The following is a 19,926-nucleotide window of genomic DNA, read 5'->3' on the forward strand; positions in this document are numbered from 1 at the left end:
AGCAGGAGGAGGAGGAGGAGGAGGAAGACATTGTGGGAGCATAGACATCAACACCATTTGCTATAGATAGAGGAGAGCACGATGCCATACCTAGCACTCATTATTTGACATTAGGTGCGGAGGTAGGGCCAAGGCCTTCTACTACGAGGGGCAAGCCTCGGAAATAACCCATCATGTTTTCCCGTAAAAGGGGGAAAGGTAGAGTGAGATGATCCATTAGAACAGGAGGAGGAGGAGGAGGAAGACATTGTGGGAGCATAGACATCAACACCATCTGCTATAGATAGATGAGAGCACAATGCCATACCTAGCACTCATTATTTGACATTAGGTGCAGAGGCAGGGCCAAGGCCTTCTACTACGAGGGGCAGGCCTGCGAAATAACCCATCATGTTTTCCCGTAAAAGGGGGAAAGGTAGTGATTTCAGATAGATAACTCCTAGTTTTATTTGTTTCGCTACATATAAATGATGATGATGAGATACTTTTATATATGTGATGTTATTTTGTATTGGTTTTCCACATTTGAATTCTTGAATGGACAATTATCAGGGATCAATAGGGTTTGGTATCACTTTTGATGTATCATTTCTATTTGACATCATATATATCAATGCTTTTTTCATATTTATGTGCCAATGTGTTTATTTTATGTTGTTATTGCTTTATATGTTTAAAAATCTTTAAAAAATAAATATATTATGCATTTTTTTATGTTTGACGATAAGATGCTTCCTGGACCCTTGTCGATATTTTGCCGATACCGATATCTTCAACACTATTCCAAAGCAATTTTGCTTTTAGAACATATATATATATATATATATATATATATATATATATATATATATATAGATATAGATTTAGATTTATTTTAATTTTGAATTTATGAAAAAGAAGAATAAAATTTTAAAGTACAATATACATGTCTTGTAATAACATTTGAACAAATAGATAAAGATTTTGAACTTTTACCTTTAACACTAACATCTAAAATGAAAACTTCATTGACAAGGTACTCCAATATTAATTAATATATATATATTCTTTTTGTTTTCTATATTTTAACCATTCCGGAAGAAAAGCACAAAACTTATATATGGATACATAGAAGAAATATGCATGCAAAATGAGAGTGCACCAAAGAAAACGTGGTAGTTTGGTAGTTTTATAATTTATTTGATTTCTTTTGGAACTCGAGCATAAATATAATGATAAGTGCCTTAATTGAGATAAGAAACATGTTGCTTTAAAAAGATTTTGTCATTGGTAGTAGAAGTTATGAAAGTAAAATCAAATTGAATTGGTTCATATTTTATTTTATTTTTAATATTTTAGTTGGTGATAGGCATTTCTATATCGACCTAAGATGGATGTAATGATATAGCGATAGTGTTTTCTATTTTTTACATATATTGGTAAAATCACAAATTAGATTGGCCCAAATTTTTATCATATTTTTTTGTTTGTTACTGTTAAAATATGGACAGCCTCGATTGAGCCCAGAGCGAATATGATTTGTATGAATCGCATATCGATGGCTCGGCCGGTCGGGAGCTCGAATATTAAGCATCATATAAAGTATTAATCATTTCAATAGAATGGAGTGAGCGGAATGGGCTAAGGCTCGAATATTAAGCATATATAAAGTATTAAACATTTCAATATTAAACACGTAATATTGATACTAAACATTAAATATATAATATTAATAATTAATATTAATAAACATTTAAATTATTTAATATTTGTAAATATTAAAATCATTAAAAGTATTTAAACATTCATTAAAAAATAATTTACACATTAAATTTAAGCATGAAAAATTTATTAACATTATTTAAACATTAAAAATATTTTAATATTAGAAAATAAATAAAAAATAATTTAAGCATTAATATTTAAGTTTCAAAGATTTAACCATTAAACATTAAGAACCATTAACCCTATTTAAACATTACTAATAAACATAGCTAAACATTAAAAGCATTATAATATTAAATAATGAAGAGTGAAACATTTTTAAATGATTTAAACATTAAATTTATGAAAGGTTTAATTATTGAACATTGAGAACTATTAAGGCTATTTAAACATTACTAATAAATATAGCTAAACATTAAAAGCATTTTAATATTAAAAAATGATTTAATCATTAATAAACATTAAAAACCATTAACACTATTTAAACATTACTAATAAACATAGTTAAACATTAAAAACATTTTAATATCAAAAAATAAATAAAAAATAATTTAAACTTTAAAAGATTTAACCATTAAACATTATTAAGAACCATTAACACCATTTAAACATTACTAATAAACATAGCTAAACATTAAAAGCATTATTATTAAAAGTTTAATAATAAATAAAAACTATTAAATATATAAAAATATAAAATTTTTGACAAAGATTTAAACATGGATCTATAAACATAGAAATATTAAAGGTGGACTACCAAATATGAATTATTAATAACAAACAAAAATTATTACATATTAAATAATCAAGATTTAATCGTTTAAACATTAAATGTCTAAATATTTAGGATTAAATTTGTGATAACCATGTGAACAAAACAAATATTTAAATATAAAAATTTAAAGATTTTGGCAAAGATTTAAACAGAGAAATATTAAAGGTTGACTACCAAATATGAATTATTAAATAATAAGATTGAAATATTAATTATTTAAACATTAAATGTCTAAACATTTAGGATTAAGTTTGTGATGACAATTTAAACGAAACAAACATTTGAATATAAAAATTTAAAGATTTTGAAAAAGATTTAAACATAGAAATATTACAGCTTGACTACCAAATAGAAATTATTAAATAATAATATTGAAGTATTAATCGTTTAAACATTAAATGTCTAAATATTTAGGATTAAGTTTGTGATGACCATTTGAACCAAATAAACATTTAAATATAAAAATTTAAAGATTTTGACAACGATTTAAACATAAAAATATTAAAGATTGACTACCAAATATGAATTATTAAATAATAACATTCAAATATGAATTATTAAATAATAACATTGAAATATTAATTATGGAACGTTAACATTTAAATTTTGAATATAAATATTTAAATATTAAATTAAATATATATACATATACATATTGAAATGATATATTAATTAGCCTATGGGGCTTTGGATTGACGGTGAATGGGTGCACTGTTAAGGCACTCCTTGTGATAGGTCACTGGTTCAAATCCCCCGTGGGTGCTTACCTACCAAAAAAAGAAATGATATACTAATTGAAAATGTGAGATATTGGATATGAAATATGGATGTATAAACATAGACTACCAAATATAAATTATGAAATGTTAACATCTAAATATGAAATATGATACATCTACCTCTATATATATATATATATATATATATATATATATATATATATATATATATATATGGAATAATAATTGAAAAGATTGAGATATTAATTAAACGAAGTGAGATATATTTGAAATATTAACTGTTGTTTGAAAATTTAGAAAATATTAAATAAAGAAAATTTTAATATCAAATATGAAAAATTAGAATTTAAAAGAACAAAATATTTAAGGAGAATTTTAATACCCATGGTAAAGCAGAAATCCTTAAGAAGCTTAGAGTTGCCTATCAAGATTAGATGGGCACCTTGCAAAAAGAACAATATTGTCAGCATAGATGACGACTATCCTAGCTAAGACTGTGAGGAGAATTTTAATACCCATGGTAAAGTAGAAATCCTTAAGAAGCTTGAGTTGCTTATCAAGATTAGATGGGCACCTTGCGAAAAAACAATATCATTGGCATAGATGACGACTATCCCAGCGAAAATTGTGCCATCACATCTTGCTTTCTCTAAATAGCCTTCGAACTTATAGATGTAAATGCCAAATAGGGTAGGGGAGAGGGAGCAACCTTGTTTAACTCCGATGTTACACTTAATATCCTTCGACCATCCCTCATTACTCTTTAGCTTGGCGGTAGCTCTCAACTTGAGAGGAACCTTTAACTCTTCTAATCTATTCCAAAGGTTGTATCTAGGAACTGTATCGAAAGCCTTTCTAAAGTCCACAAAGCAATAAAATAAATTGGATTTATCATTACGACTTTCCTCCGCAATGATCATAGGCGTAACGAGGTGGTTTGTTGTTGAGTGATGCTTTCTGAAACCTGCTTGGCTTTTAGCCCGCTTACTTTCACTTTCAAGCCATATGCTTAACTTCTTTTCCAAAATACTACCATATAACCTTTTAAAAAAATTAAGATATTAATTAAAAGAAGTGAGATATTGAAATGATATATTAATTGAAAATATGAAATATTTAAAATTTAAATTAAAAAAAAATATCTTCGAAAAAAATGAACATAGAATAAAAATGATTAAAATTAAATATAGAAGTTATATATTATTAGAAATATATTTGAAATATTAACTATTTTTTGAAAATTTAGAAAATGTTAAAATATCAAATAAAGAGAATTTTAATATAAAATATGAAAAATTAAATTTTAAAAGAACAAAATATTTAAAATATGATATTATGAAAAATAGATATGGAGAAATCTTGTAAACGACATTAAATATGAAATGTTAATTGGAAAAAAAAGATATTGATTGAAAAATGATTTATTATAACTAAATGTTAATTAAAAATTTTACCTATAGAATATGAAATATTTAAAAATAAATTGAATATTAAAAATTGAGATATTGAATCTGATATATTTAAATATATTAGATTCAATATCTCAATAAATTTGAACAAAAATATGTTTGGAAAAAGAAAAAATTATAGACATTAATCGATATTTATAAACTTGATATATTAGAAATTGAAATATTTGGATATACAATATTTTTTTTGTAAACTTGGTAGGACTCTCCGATTTTCATGTCCATTACATACCCTGCTACAGGGGAAGGGTAGCCCAAGATTTTAACCCAAGACTTCTGGTTCGGTGAGACTTCATTTCCATGGCCATTGCCACTTGAGCTACCCCATGCGGACGAAATATTTGGATATACAACGTAATATAATTGTTTTTTTTTTTTAAATGCAAAAACGAAGTATTGGGGCAAGAAGGCGTTGCTTTTGCTCTCTTGGAAGATAGCTCGATTTCATTAGTGTGGGTGGAGGAAGAAGGAAAGTGGGAACTAAAACGATTGAGGTGGTAGGATTTCAAATTCGGATGACGCTAATTGTTAGTTGGATCGAATTGATTGTTAGTTGGGTTGAATTGCAGAGATTTTCTTTTGTTGTTTTGTGGGCTAAAAGCTCAATGAGCCTTCCTATGTTTTTGTTTTGGACAATACCAATTGCGAAGTAAAATTTTTTATTTTTTTTTTGTAGTGGCAATATAAATAGACATTTAACAGTAGGCGACGGGAGTTTAATAGGAAAAAGGTACAAGGGAATTTGTTAACTTGATAGAAAAATAAAGCACATAGGACAGGGGAGAAACAGGAATGCATTTTATTGATTTTCTCCCCCACGTAAATGGTCATATGGACTGTAAGTATCAAAAAACAATAGAAATTTAGCAATAGGCTGTGGGAGTTTAATAGGAAAAAGGTTTAAGGGAATTTGTTAACATGATAGAAAAATAAAACACATAGAACAAGGCAGAAACAGGTATGCATTTCATGGATTTTTTTCCCAAATAAATGTCATATAGACTGTAAGTATCGACAGACAGTAACGAGGAATTGGTTTAGAAAGAGGGCATATCTAATAACATTTAAATTTTATATAGTGGCAAATATTTGCAATTTATGAGAGAGAAATTCACCCAACGGATATAAACAAACCAAATTAGAAATTTTATAATTTTTCATGGCTTTTGTTTAGTTATATAACTATTTTATTTTTATTTATTTCTCTATTTATTTTAATAGAAACACCAAACATAAAACTTTCTACTGCATCCAACTTGAACAATAACTCACCTCATTCCATAATAATCAGGAAAGTCGATCGTAAATAATCAGATTGGTAGGAGAACACTTGACATGGATTTTCCCTTAGATTTCGCATCGTTTCTCTCCCAGATAGGGGAAGAGCTTGTTTATCGTAAATCTTTGCTAATACAAAACTTAAATAATAATGGAGAAAGCGGAAGAAAAGGCTTCTTGCTTTTGAAGAGAAATTTCTAGTCATGTCGAATTGCAGAGATTTGCTTTTGCTATTCTATCGGCTAAGAAAGTCAGTGAGCCTTCCTATGTTTTTGTTTTTGCAATATGAATTGTGAAGTAAAAAAAATTAATTTTTTTACAGCTGCATTTTAAGCAGAAACTTAGCAATAGGCAACGGGAGTTTAACAAGAAAAAAGTTTAAGGGAATTTGTTAACATGATAGAAAAATAAAGCACACAGAATAGGGGAGAAACAAGAATGCATTTCAAGGATTGCTTTTTTCCCAAATAAATGGTCATATGGATTGTAAGTATTGACAAAGATCGAGGAGGAATCGATTTAGAGAGAGGGCATGTCCAGTAACAATGAAATTATAGATAGTGACAAAGATTTGCAACACATAGGAGAGAGAAATTCATCCCACCAATATAAATAAACCAAGTTAGAAAATTTAGAAAATTTTCATGGCTTTTGTTTATTTATATAACTATTTTATTTTTATTTATATCTCTGTTTCTTTTAATAGAAACACCAAACATAAAACTTTCTACTGCATCCAACCTTAACAATAACTCACATCTTTCTATAATAATCAGGAAAGCCGATCATAAATAATCAAATTGGTAGGAGAACACCCGACATGAATTTTTCCCTAGATTTTGCATCACTTCTCTTTGAGATAGGGGAAGAGCTTGTTTATCATAAATTTTAGTTAATGCAGAACTCAAATCACAATGGAGAAAGGAGAAGACAATTCTACTTGCTTTTGGAGAACAAATAACTCCTGCAAACATATTTTTTTGCTTAGAAGACATCGAGATAACATATTATTAAGGAAATTTTAAATATTTGATAAAGAGTCGTTAAAGGCACAAATAGCGAAAACACAAAAGAAAAAAATAGTTCAAATGAAAGAATTTTTTCAAAACTTAAAAAAATTATGAACATAACTTTTATTATGCGAAAAAATTAAATATTTGTGAAAAAATTATTTGCGGGAAGGCGAAAAAAATCGTTGAGGCAAGAATAGACAAAACACAAGAAAAAAATATTTCAAATGAAAATGAAAGAAAATTTTTGAAACTTAAAAATATTATGAACATAAATTTTATTATGTGAAAAAAAATTGCAGTTTGACACACAATTAAAAAAAGAAAAAATTGCTTTCAAGGAAAATCCAAACATTCTGAAAATAATTTAGTGGGGCGAGAAAACAAACAAGGGAAACAACATTTAAAAGTATTGTTTCCATTTGTGAAAAGGATGAGAGCTGGGGCAAAAGGGAAGCTCTGCTAGGGTTTTTGAACCCTGTTGACTGAGTACCTTCCTGATGGATCTGAACTTCTCTGATTCGATCGTAGACTATTAGCTCTATTGGATCGCGCTAGTAGATTAAAGGCGCAACAATGAATGGTCCCCCGCCTTGGCGTGAGGGGACGCAGTGAACCACACAATGTTCATCCATGGGCAAAAGAATCATGCAGATGTCATCGTCATTGCATCAGGTACTGAAGGAAACCTAGTCATGGGGTGCAATGGAAAGCAGGAGAAGGGAGAAGCCGTTGCTTGCCTAAATCAATAACCAATTCCAAGTTTGTAATCGGTAATATCTGCCTGGAGCAAGCCAGCTAGTATATGAAATATCACGCCATGATCTACAAATTTATGGTTATTTGGCCCAAGGAGCAAGACATATTGGTGTAGATCCAACACAAATGGGCACCCTGAGGAAAATTTGAGCTTTGTCTTCGCGTAAAAAGATTTTTCACAGTCATTTTCGAGGATCCAGAGGACATAAAACACATATTTGAAAATGGGCTATATTTCATGGGTTGTGTGAGACTATTCCGCATGTACTCGGAGGAATGCTATAACCTCGATAAGGAAGAATTCAAAGTGGTTCGAGTCTGGGTGTGATTATACTCGTTACCAGACAATTTCCGGGAACACGATATACAGGAAGGCATAGGAAACTCCATTGGCTAATTTGTCAAAATATTCCATGGGTAGTGAGATGATTCCTCAGGTGCTCGGAGGAATGCTATAACCCTGATAAGGAAGAATTCAAAGTAGCTAGATTCTGGGTGTGATTATACTTGTTACCAGATGATTTCTGGGAACACGATATACTAGAAGGCATAGGAAACTCCATTAGCTAATTTGTCAATATCTCTGAGATTACAAAATGATGCTATCACACAATTTTCGATTGGATTTGTGTGCATATGAACATTTCTCAACCATTACCAGAGTCCATCAAGTTGATTTACTATGATTCCACTTGGACCCAACCTCTTGGTTATGAACATGTCTCATTCCAACGTCTGCGGTACACTTCACAGCCTCACCCAGTGACTGAGGAGGCCCCTAAGCCTCGGTCGAATATGACCCCGAAGGTCTCAACAACCCCGACGACCCCCAGTTCCAACAATATTTTTGTTGCCTTAACAACCCTAGATCTAGATCTGGAACATGCGATGGAAGCCCTTTCATCCTCAAAGGAGATCATTCAATATATGGAGGTTGATAAGCAACTCATTCTCCTAGTGGATAAGATGGCCACCAAGAGGAAAATGTCAGATCACACTGAGGATGAAAAGTAGGGCAAAGAAGTCCTCACCTATACCAGTAGAACCTTGGAAGTGGAAGAGATAAGATGGCCACCAAGAGGAAAATGCTGGATCACATTGAGTATGAAAAACAGGTCAAATAAGTCCTCACCTATACTAGTGGAATCTTGGAAGTGGAAGAGAAAAACAATATATTAGGTGCAGAAGAGCAAAAAATGCTCGAGATCTTCAAAAATTGGATCAAATTAGATGTCAAAGGAATTCTAGGGAATTATTTGTCGCACTTTGGCCATCTCTACTCTCAATGGGCAACTAGATAATGAAAACTGGATCCATATCTTATGTGTACATGGAAAGACAACAACTTACTGGCTCTCACCATTGTAGATCCAAGGGGTTCGTAGAAGGGAAAGAAGGGGAGGAAGTCGACTAAAGACTTGATCCACGAAGCAGGGGAGTTACTCATGAATTCAGGGCAAATGGGACAATTGTCTGATTACTTTCCTAGATCTATCCCTCCTTTCCAAAGAAGATCACCTCCTGAAACATCCGAGGCTTCAATAGCCCAAGTAAGATCTCATCCATAAAGGAAAATATTGCTAAGTATAAGCCAAAAATTGTCCTTTTACAAGAAACCAAAATGAATGAAGATAAAATTATTGAGAACAGCTAGAAATATTTGAATTCAAGCTTCTGTGATCCATATCATAATGTATAAAGAGTTTTTTAGAAGAAGTCACATTCAAGATTTGAGTCGACGTGTTTCGAACCAACAAGTGTGGTTCATCTTTAGGACACGATCAAAAAAATAGATCCAGGAAGAGGGTTAAATAGGGAGACATGTCAACCTAACAATGAGAAGAAAACGACTATGTTTGACTCTCGGAGGGAGAGGAGGCAGTGTTAATAATATTTAAATATATATATATATATATATATATATATATATATATATATATAATTTTATTAGTTAACTATTTAACGACCATATTTGATTAGGGTTAATAATATTCGATTCTTTTCTACTTTATATATATATATAAAATAAAAAGGATTCTTTATAAAACTCATACTCATAAATAATATTAATATTAAATTGTGTATATATAATAACAAAATATATATATATATATATATATATATATATATATATATATATATATATTAAAAACTAAACATTCATATTAATATTAGAATTACTAATATTTATATATTATATTTATCAACTTAACAACTTTATCTTATTAGGGTCTTAATAAAATTCCATTCTTTTTATTTTAATTTACATATATAATCAAGATTAAAAACAATAATGAATCTATAATATGTCCACAAAAATATTTATAATGAAAATACTAATTCTATCAAAATGTTAATACATATTGTTATATATTAATATGTATATAAATAACAAATAATAGATTAATTATAATATTACTAGTATAGATATAAAAAGAAAAATGAAAAAAAGTGGAAACGAAAGGACGGAGAAAATTAAGAAGAAAGGGCGGGAATCCAACAGCTACTAATTTTCTAGCGTTATCCCTATTAATATTACTAGAAGACCTCTCAATTTCAATGGCTTCCCTAAACTTACGATGATGAAAATGAGGAATCTTAGAGATAATCTTAGCCTCCTCAATGCATATATGATGCTTAGTCTTTTCTGCATGTTCGGCTAAAGCTGAAGATTTGCTCCTCCCTTGTTTAATATTAGCGACGTGTTCCTTAATCCTTTGGTTTATAGAACGACCAGTTTCACCTATGTATGAGGTTCCACAGGAACAAGGGATGATATAAACACCTTTCATATCCATAGGGTTCATCACTTGGTCTTTAACAGACTTAAGGGAACTCCTAATGGTGCTGAGGGGTCTAAAGGTCGAGGGAATATTATGCTTTTTCAAGATTTTCGCAATCTTGTCAGTCGTCCCTTGGATTAAGGGGAGGTGGACTCCTGAACTGTGTTCGATGGGTTCTTTCTTGACCTTGGGACCTTTGCTTGCTTTGAGGAAGGATTTGACACCTTGCTGCCTACTATAGCCATTCTGGACAAAAACATTAAGGAGATGGGACTTTTCTTTAGAAAAGTGGTCTTCATAAAAAATTCTCAAAGCACGAGTGGCTAACATGCTGAGAACACATATCTTCTAGGCAGGGAAATGATGGGAACTGGCACGAAGATACTTCTCAGTGTGAGTCTTCTTTTGATATACCTCATGGGAGAAAGATCCATCAGCGTTGCTAGAAATGAGGACATTGAGAAAAGGAAGGCAACCATTAAACTCACGCTCCATCGTAAACTGGATGGATTTAGATTGATTATTGAGATGTTGGAAAAAGAGATCTAATTTTTCAGGCTCGTGCTGCCAAATGGTGCAGGTGTCATCAACAAATATTCTCCAAAGCTTAGTTTTAAATAAAGCTGAGGATAAAGCCTTGGATTCAAAATCTTCCATGAACAAGTTAGCAACGATAGGGGATAGGGGGAACCCATGGCAACCCCACAAGTTTGTTCATAGAACACCTTCAATACAAAAAAAAGTGGAAGTGAGGCAAATCTCAACTAACTTAGCCGTGTCGGGATCAGTAAGCCGAAAGATGACATCAAGGGCTTCTTTAATGGGGATGCAAGTGTACAGGGAAACCACATCAAAACTGACAAGATTATTGCCAGATTCAAATTTCATTTCTTTTAATTCATTAACAAAAGAAGAGGATTCTTTGACAAAGGACTTCATCCGCCCCACCAGGGGTTTTAGCTTCATGGCTAAAAATTTAGCTAGAAGGTAGGTCGGCCCACCAATGGTGTTGACAATGGGTCGAAGGGTGATTCTCTCTTTATGGATTTTTGGAAGCCCATTAATCTTGGGAGTGATAGGGATACTTTCAATCAGCTTATGGCTAAAGGAGACAACTGTGCTGCTGGATTTAATAGCAAGAGTGATAGTCTTAGAAATATCTTTCAAGGGATTCTTGTCAAGCTTTCTATAGGTACCACTGTTGAACAGATGATCCAACATCTTCTTGCGATCAAGGATAACAGCGACCCCTCCTTTGTCAGCTTTTAGAACAACTATGTCTGGGTTCCTATTTAGGGATTTGAGGGCTTTGAACTCACCTTTGTTGATGTTATTCTTAGGGGGCTTCGCTTTTCTGAGAATAACAACGCAGTCTTGACGAATAATATCTTTAATATTATCCGGTAAGCCCTTTATCTCAAATTCGACATCACACATAATATAAGCCACTAGACTCTTTTTAGGAGCAAGGGCAAAATTCAATCCCCTTTCCAAAAGTAGTTGTGTGAATAATGGGAATAATTCAAATCATTTTGAATCTAACACTTTAGTTAATAATAATGAAATTACTAGATTATACAATAAAAGTAATAAAGAAGGAACTCTTAAATATATTAATGATAATAAAGAGGATAAAAATATTATTAAATTTATTGGTATTAATGAAAATAATAATAATTCCAATAATTATAATAGTGGTTACAATAATATTACTAACCATCATAATAATAAAGTAGTTAACTTATCCAGTTCTTGGGCAACAAGGGATTGGATTATTTGACGAGACTTTAATATGATCAGAAACATTGAAGAGGAGAGAGGCAAAATCAAAGGATTGGATCCCTCCTTGATATTCAATGACGCCATAGAAGATCTCCACTTGGTTAACATTCTCCCCAAACACAGACTTAACACCTAGAATAATAGATGGGGTGGACAGAACCAGGTGGCCAGCCAGTTGGATCGATTTATCCTTTCAGAACAACTTATTTTACAAGATCCAAATGTTGAAATTGATATAACCCTCCTTTGGATCAGACCACTAGCCTGTCAGTTTGACGATGACTACCAAGGTTTCTACTTGGAGAAAGCACTTTCGATTTAAAGCTTATGGTTGCATTACCCCGCTTTTTTGGAGAAGCTTGAAACTTGGTAGACCACGATGGAATATCCTCTAAGAAATAAGATGCAATCCTTCCAAAAGAAATTCGAGGTGATGAAACTCAAAATCAAAGCCTAGAACTGTGACGAGTTTGGCAACGTTTTCGAGGAGAAACACAAGCTGGAAGCTTGCTTAGAGGAATATTAGAGGACAATAATACAGGATGGCCGATCCTAGGAGATGGTGGACGAAGAGGGGTTCTTGATATGAGAGTTAGAAGAAATAACACATCAAGAAGAGATCATATGGTGATAGAAATCGCGCATTCAATGGTTGTAGGAGGGTGAGCGCAACTCTAAATTTTTTCATAGATCCACAATCAATCATCGCTAACGTAACCTAATCACTCAACTTCAAGGATCTATTGGCACTCGCTATGAACGCCAAGAAGATATTGAGAAAGAATTGAAGACTTACCTCTCCTTATTGTGAGACGAAGACTATGTTAGGTTTGAAGCCATCTAAACCATCATGCATCATATCCCTTTGTTGGTCTCTCCTGCTCAGAACGATGCCTTGCTTAGTCCCATCACGCTTTCTGAAGTGGAATAAGTGGTCAAGGCCATGCCCTCCAATAAAGCTCTTCGTCCTAACAGATTCACTGTTGAATTCTTCAAAGTGGGCAGGTCCTTCCTAAGTCAAGACATCTAGGATTTGGTGGAGCAATCTCGTTGTCTTTGTCAAATCTGGTTGGGTCTTAAGATACAGACACTCATTCCTAAACCTAGGAGGCCTTGTCTCACAGTTATTTTAGACCAATCTCCCTATGCAATGTCATCTATAAAATCCTTTCCACAATTCTGATCAAATGTCTTAAACCTATCCTCCATCACATTATCAGCCAGGAACAATGAAGTTTTGTTGAAGAATGCCAAATTCTTGTTGGCATTGTCTCGGATAGTGAGACCATCCATTCCCTCCAGGTCCACAAAATAAGAAGTATGTTGCTAAAACAAGATCTATCAAAAGCCTACGACCGCCTAAATTGGGATTGTCTGTTGGCAATCCTCCGGGCTTTTGGATTTGCCGATGATTGGATCCATTGGATCAGATCCCTGATCTCCACACCTTTCTTCTCAATCCTCATCAATGGATTCCCCTCGACAACCTTCAGACCTTCTAGAGGAATCTGTCAAGGGGACCCCATATCCCCATTCCTCTTTATCATTGTAGTAGAGGGTCTGGGAAGAATGATAAAGGTCGTCAAGCAATCAAACTTGTTGGACGACATTAACTTGCACGAAGCTAATGTTCATATGACGCACCAAAATTTCGTGGAAGATAATCTTTTATTTTGTAAGGCTACTATCAGGGAAGCATCCCAGTTGAACAACATTATGGTGGACTTCCAAAATGTTTTAGGTATGCTCCTAAACAAGGACAAATAGAGTATTTATTTATTCCATACTCCCAGGCCAGTTCAATATTGCTTGGCTAGAGTTCTAGGCTTCACCATCAGATCTCTTCCCTCTAAATATCTAGGGGTTCCTCTTATCTTTAATCCCCCCCAGATTGCTCCCTGGAAAGACCCCTGCTCCAAGATATCCAAGAACCTGTTGAACTGGACCTTCCATTTCCTCAACCTGGCTAGAAGAGCAACCCTTTTGAAATATGCATTTTAATCCATGTTGATGTATCAAATATCCTCCCTCCTTGCCCCCAAATGTATATACTAATAGCAATATTTAGATGATTCTTGTGGAGTGAAGCCTCGATGGACCAGAAATGGTCGCTTGTTACTTGGCATAAGTTCTGCCTCCCCAAGGCTCTGGGAGGCCTCAGTTTGAGGGACCCTGCAGTATTGAACACTACCCTTAAAGCCAAGTTATGGTGGAGATGGATCTAAGGGGGAGATGAGATTTGGAAAACAATCTGGACCCAAAAATACGAGCAGGGGAAATCCCAAAAAGCCCTCATCCGCGAACCTCTTCCAAGTACAGGTTCGACAATTTGGAATCTTGTGAATAATAATAGTGGCCTGATCCACGCCGATTTCTTTTACGAAGCCAAGAATGGGTAGTTTCCTTATTTTGGTAGGACTCCTCACAAAAGTTCCCTTGTCTCAATCAGGATTAGTCCCTTTCATATTTGATGCCCTTTTTCCAATCGATCTCAGCCACTCGAGTGGTGGACTAATGGATCGAAGAAGTCGATGATTAGGGATGGAGGAGATGGAAGTTAGATGAAGAGTGGCCACCGGATATTCCTCAGGGGGGCTGTGAGCGACTGGGTGCCCATCTTTCATAGTGGCCTGCCCATGTATCACAAGAGCCGGATAAGCTCTAATGGGTCCTCTCTATTACTGGAGTTTTCTCTATCAAGGAAGCCTGCCTCATGAGGGCTAATTCCATGATCCATTGGGATAGCCCTTTCTAGCGGGAAATATGGAGGAGTAACTTGTGGCCAAAGGTAGCACACTTTCTTTCGCTAGTTGGACACAAGTGTGTACTTACTTGTGATAGACTTTAGAAGCGGGATTTTTTCGGTCCTTCGATGCATCCTTTATGCAAGAAACCAAAAGAATCCCTGCTCCATCTCTTCGAGGGATGCATCATGACACACGAAGAATGGGACCAGGTTTCCACTCTTCTTGGCCCAATATATTGCTACCGAGAAGACATTCGAGAGCTACTTGAAGGCTGGCCAATTCTTTAGTTTTCCAATCCTGTGGTGAGTCGAGCTTGGTGGCTCACTTCGGGGCTACTTCTTTGAAATTCCTGGAAAGAGAGAATCTGAGCCACTTTTGAAGAGAAACTGCCAACCAACGCTCATATTTGGAGCTAGACGACTTCTAATATTTGGATCCAACAAGACTGGGATGTGGGACCTCCTAACTCTCAGATTCTATCTATGCTGAATCTTTCGTTCAATGTGGTTTATCCTACGGCTCTTACTCCAAGTCCTTCCCCTGCCCATTCCCCCTCCTGCTTCCTCCTACCCTCGGATGGTTGTATCCAACGTAATTTCGATGGGGCTTCTAAGGGCAACCCCGACTTGACTGGTTTTGGAGGTACCCTCTGGGACTCCTGCAACTCCCCATGTGCAATATATTGAAGTTTTTGTGGTGTAATGATGAAAAATGTGGTGGAAATGACTAGACTCGAGGTGGGCATTAGCTTGACCTCCCACTTTCACTGTGGGAGGATCAAAATAGTGGGAGACTCGCGCCCTATTGTTTATATGGTCCAAAGAATTATCAACAACATCACCCCATAGAAAGTGGCCAGAAGCTGGTGCTTAGAATCTCGACTCTCTCGCGTCTAACGAACCTTGACCTCTTTTGAGTAGGTCACTACCAACCACGTGCTTCAAGAGGTTAATAAAGTAGCAAATTGGTTGGCCAACTGTGGCACGATTACTCCGGAGAGAGAATTCAGGACGACATGGGCGGATATTAAATCAAAGGTTGATCTCGAACCTAGAGAACTTCAGGCTTTGCAATCACTGTTAAAGGTTGATCTTGAAGTCCTCGATGGGGGTGATCATTTAGGGGCTAGTTGGCAGTGCCTTGGATCGTGGAGCTAGAAGGGCCTCCATGTGCCACTTGTACGCAATGAATGGCCTTTGGAACCCGTACCTCGCTCCCCACAAACTGTGTTTAATACAAAGAGACATGTAGGAGGTCATTCGCAGGCATTGGGTGATGAGGAGAGAGTGCCAGAGAGAATGAGGTGTGGTTTGTTTGCGTCTTGGCTCAGGCTATGGCTTGCGGCAATAGAACATGATGAGACCGTCAAATGTAGTTGGGAGGGGAATTGGCTCCTACATCAAGCATGGAAATTGGATACGGGATAAGACACAGATTTTTCCTTAGTCTTGATCTATCTTTGGTTCGAGGAAGCATCACTAGATTGTCGGTTTGCTGGGGAGAGCGACTTCAGGTGCCATCTCTGGGGATGTATGTGCTTTGCAGACCCTGAGATATGTGGTGTGCCTTCCTAGTGCTTTCTTTCCTGTGGTTACAGTGCTGGTGCTCAGGGCTTCGGGCTCTTTCCTAATTGGCTAATGTTGTCCAACGACTCTGGTATAGTAAGTGGAGCTTCATTTCAATATTTTCAATTCAGTATTTTGTGGTGTTTCTCTGGTTAGGAAGTATGCTTCCTATGGCGGTATGTACCAGGAAAAGGCTTTTAGAAGTTTTCACCTAGCTCTTCCCTTGACAGATTTGGGGCCAGAGATGGGATTGATGCAATTGTACAACCCATACCCAACAACAAGTTGCTTCTCTTTCATGAATCAGCTCGAGAAGTAATTTAGCCCCTGTTTTAGAGATGGAAAATTATATAGTTAAATCTAATTTTGATCAAGCATGGGCAATGATGGAACATACTCTAACATCAAGAGAAGATAATATAGGTCCAACTAATTCTCATAAAGATAACAGACATTGGTAGGGATCATCTTCGGGTCATAAAAAAATGATTTATAAGAATTGATGGGCAATGCAAGGTCAAGTGTTGTGAGCGGAAGCATCTTAACTACTCATGTACAAATTCTCCTGATGATGAACCACCGTTGATGGTTCGAAACGTCGAGCAACAATAATCTAATGCAATGAATCCAGAAGATGATCTACACACCTATGGAGATTGCAGAAACATAAGAGATAAAAAAATAAACAAAATAAAAATAAATTAAAAAAATTAATTAATTAATTAAAAAAAAAAAAAAAAGATCAAGAACTGGCTATAGTCAAGATAGACACATTCCTGCAACTACTAACTATTTGGAAAACCAAAAAAATATACCAGATGAGATCTCATGTAGGGATGTTGGAAATAATAGGCTGCCAACACTTAGTGTTTCTAATGAGATATTGGGTATAAGATTATCTGAAAGAAGTAACAATTTACATCATCAGCTAAACAATGGTACTTCATTTAGTTAACCTCATGAAAATGGAGTCCGCAAAGTTGAAGGTGAAAAGGATAAGATGATCTCCCTGGTAAAATCTCACATGAAGTGCACACTCACAAGGGAACATAGGTAAAAGCATCTGTATTTTTCCTTCTTTTATGGTTTGTCTCTATAGAGTTGATTTTACTGGGTGTACACTGTATGCATCTCAAAATTTCTCTTTAGTAAATCCTATTTTTATTCTTTCCAAGAAAAACTCTCTGGGGAATCCCCATGGATGTTTCCCCACATTCATGGATGGCATCCCTGGTAAACCCATTGGCATTGACTAGTGCACCTCACCCAAGGGATTTCGAACAGGGCACCTGCCAGCACAGAACTAGCCAAATACTTAATAACATTAATGACATTTGGTTGGGCTAACCCCTTGGGCTCAATAAATCATAATCAAACACACTATTTGCCATATTAACATATTGATCCTATTTAACATTTTGTTAGAGTAATCATAACAATCCAAGCCTGTTCTTAATTTTATTTTGGTTTTTTATTCCTTTTTTTGTGTGGCGACAACTTTATATCACTGTATAGATGTTTATTTTTGTCAGAGTATATTTTGAAAAGTAGATTCTCTCTTACATTCTACGTTGTCTGTTATGTATTGATGGATTTCAGTTTCATTAGTTGTGACCAAAGGACTGTGTCAGGCACGTATACAAGGATTCTTGTATCACTATTTATAAATTGAACAGTGTCCTTAAACAAGCAAAGTAGATCCTTAATGCTACATGTTTGCATCTCAAGGAACTTCCAATCCTAATAAACGAGGTGAAATTTAAGTGTTTCCAGAATCCAAATCTCAGGTTTTGTGAATTCACTCATATATGGTCCTGGAAAAGATAAGTGAAATTTAATTAGTTCCAAATCTTAAGTTCTGTGAATTCACTCATATTTGGTTCTAGAATCTTTTGAGAAAACATGAATAATTTCTTTTAGTTGCATTCAAATTTTCCAAAAATAATACTAAAATTCTCCTTGAAATGGCTTTAGGATTGAAAATTTCGTAAATATTTTTACGGAAACAACCCAAAATACTTTTTCCAGATTAGAGTTTTATAACACTAGGTATTAAAATAGTGTTCTATTTTCTGTTGCACATGTCTGATAGAGTCTGCTCAGAAACTGATCAGAAAATTAGGTAGATGTGTTGGACAGACTAAGTAATTTTGAATGGATAATCACTTAACATAAATGATATATTAGGTTACATAAACATATAACTTAGAAGCATGAACTAAAGAAGAAATCTCAATGAGATTGACATATTCTTAATTGAGTTGAATGAGGCCAGGAATAGCTTTGACTAGAAGGTGTTGAAAATGGCATAACCTTGTTCTGGTTGGATAGATTTAGAACTAAAAATCAGCGATTTTCTCGCTTGCATAACTTGGGAAGATTTTTGTATCTCAAGTCTCAACCTTATTGAATAGTATGATTTATGCCTTGCAATGTTGAGATGTGTTGTGATACCACTTGCTAATAACCTAAACACTTTGGATGAAAGTTTAGTTGTAAATATATAAGTGAAATTATAAATTAATTGTCCCTTGCGTAGAATTTCCTTGAAATTCTGCTATTGCTTGAATGAATAAAGCTGAAACTAATTGTTGTACCATGACAAAAAATATCTCTACTAATTTGTAGTGGAATAGAACAAAAATAAAACATAGTCACCCTATAGCAAAAAAAAAAACAAAATTTTCTAGGGAACCCAACTGGGAAAACCCTTTGTTAGGTGTAGAAATTTAAAATACTATCCATATTAGACTTTTAGACACCTTCTTTAAGACCAGGTTCATCGTTGCTTATTGCTTTTCATATTCATTTTCACGAGCATTACGGTTGTCCGTCAAGTCAGAGTAGCTAGAAAGTGTCTCTTTGATTTCAGAAAGGAGATCAGGATCAACTTCATCCAAGAATCCCCTAAAGGCTCATCAGTAACAAGAAGGTAGGTATTTTTTTATTTTATTTCATCACATGCATCCATCATAATCACTTATTTGTCTTCATTTCTTTCACAATCATTTTCAATGTTAGATGCAAATGGTAATTTAGTATGATATAATCCTTAGGTAACCAACTTCAGACATATTGTTGGTTAATTTATGTTGTTTGAAGTTTATTGAGTTTAAATTTTATCATAAAACTGCTAGAAGCGTACTAGCATGGGTGAGTTGATTATCTTGAGAACACTATCATGGTTTGATCTAGTCCTTGAAAGGAACTTATAGTTGATGGTCAAAATTTCACATTCCTTTCATTTTTTTATCTTCACATATAACAAATATCTTTATGTTATAGCCTCTAGCTAGATATATACAATAACTTCC

At 34.2% G+C, this 19,926-nt stretch overlaps 1 protein-coding gene across 1 annotated transcript; it reads right to left on the minus strand.

Moving 5' to 3' along the window:
• Window positions 1–11,232: 11,232 nt before the first annotated feature.
• LOC149253277 (uncharacterized) lies at window positions 11,233–11,955 on the minus strand. Its single transcript, XM_089454419.1, has one exon. The coding sequence runs from the start codon at window positions 11,953–11,955 to the stop codon at window positions 11,233–11,235; it is 723 nt and encodes a 240-aa protein (XP_089310545.1).
• Between the last annotated feature and the right edge of the window lie 7,971 nt (window positions 11,956–19,926).

Source organism: Pinus tabuliformis, chromosome 7, assembly GCF_031772625.1.
Source record: "Pinus tabuliformis cultivar Carrire ecotype Pingquan chromosome 7, CPIR1, whole genome shotgun sequence".
In the NCBI taxonomy this organism is placed as follows: domain Eukaryota; kingdom Viridiplantae; phylum Streptophyta; class Pinopsida; order Pinales; family Pinaceae; genus Pinus; species Pinus tabuliformis.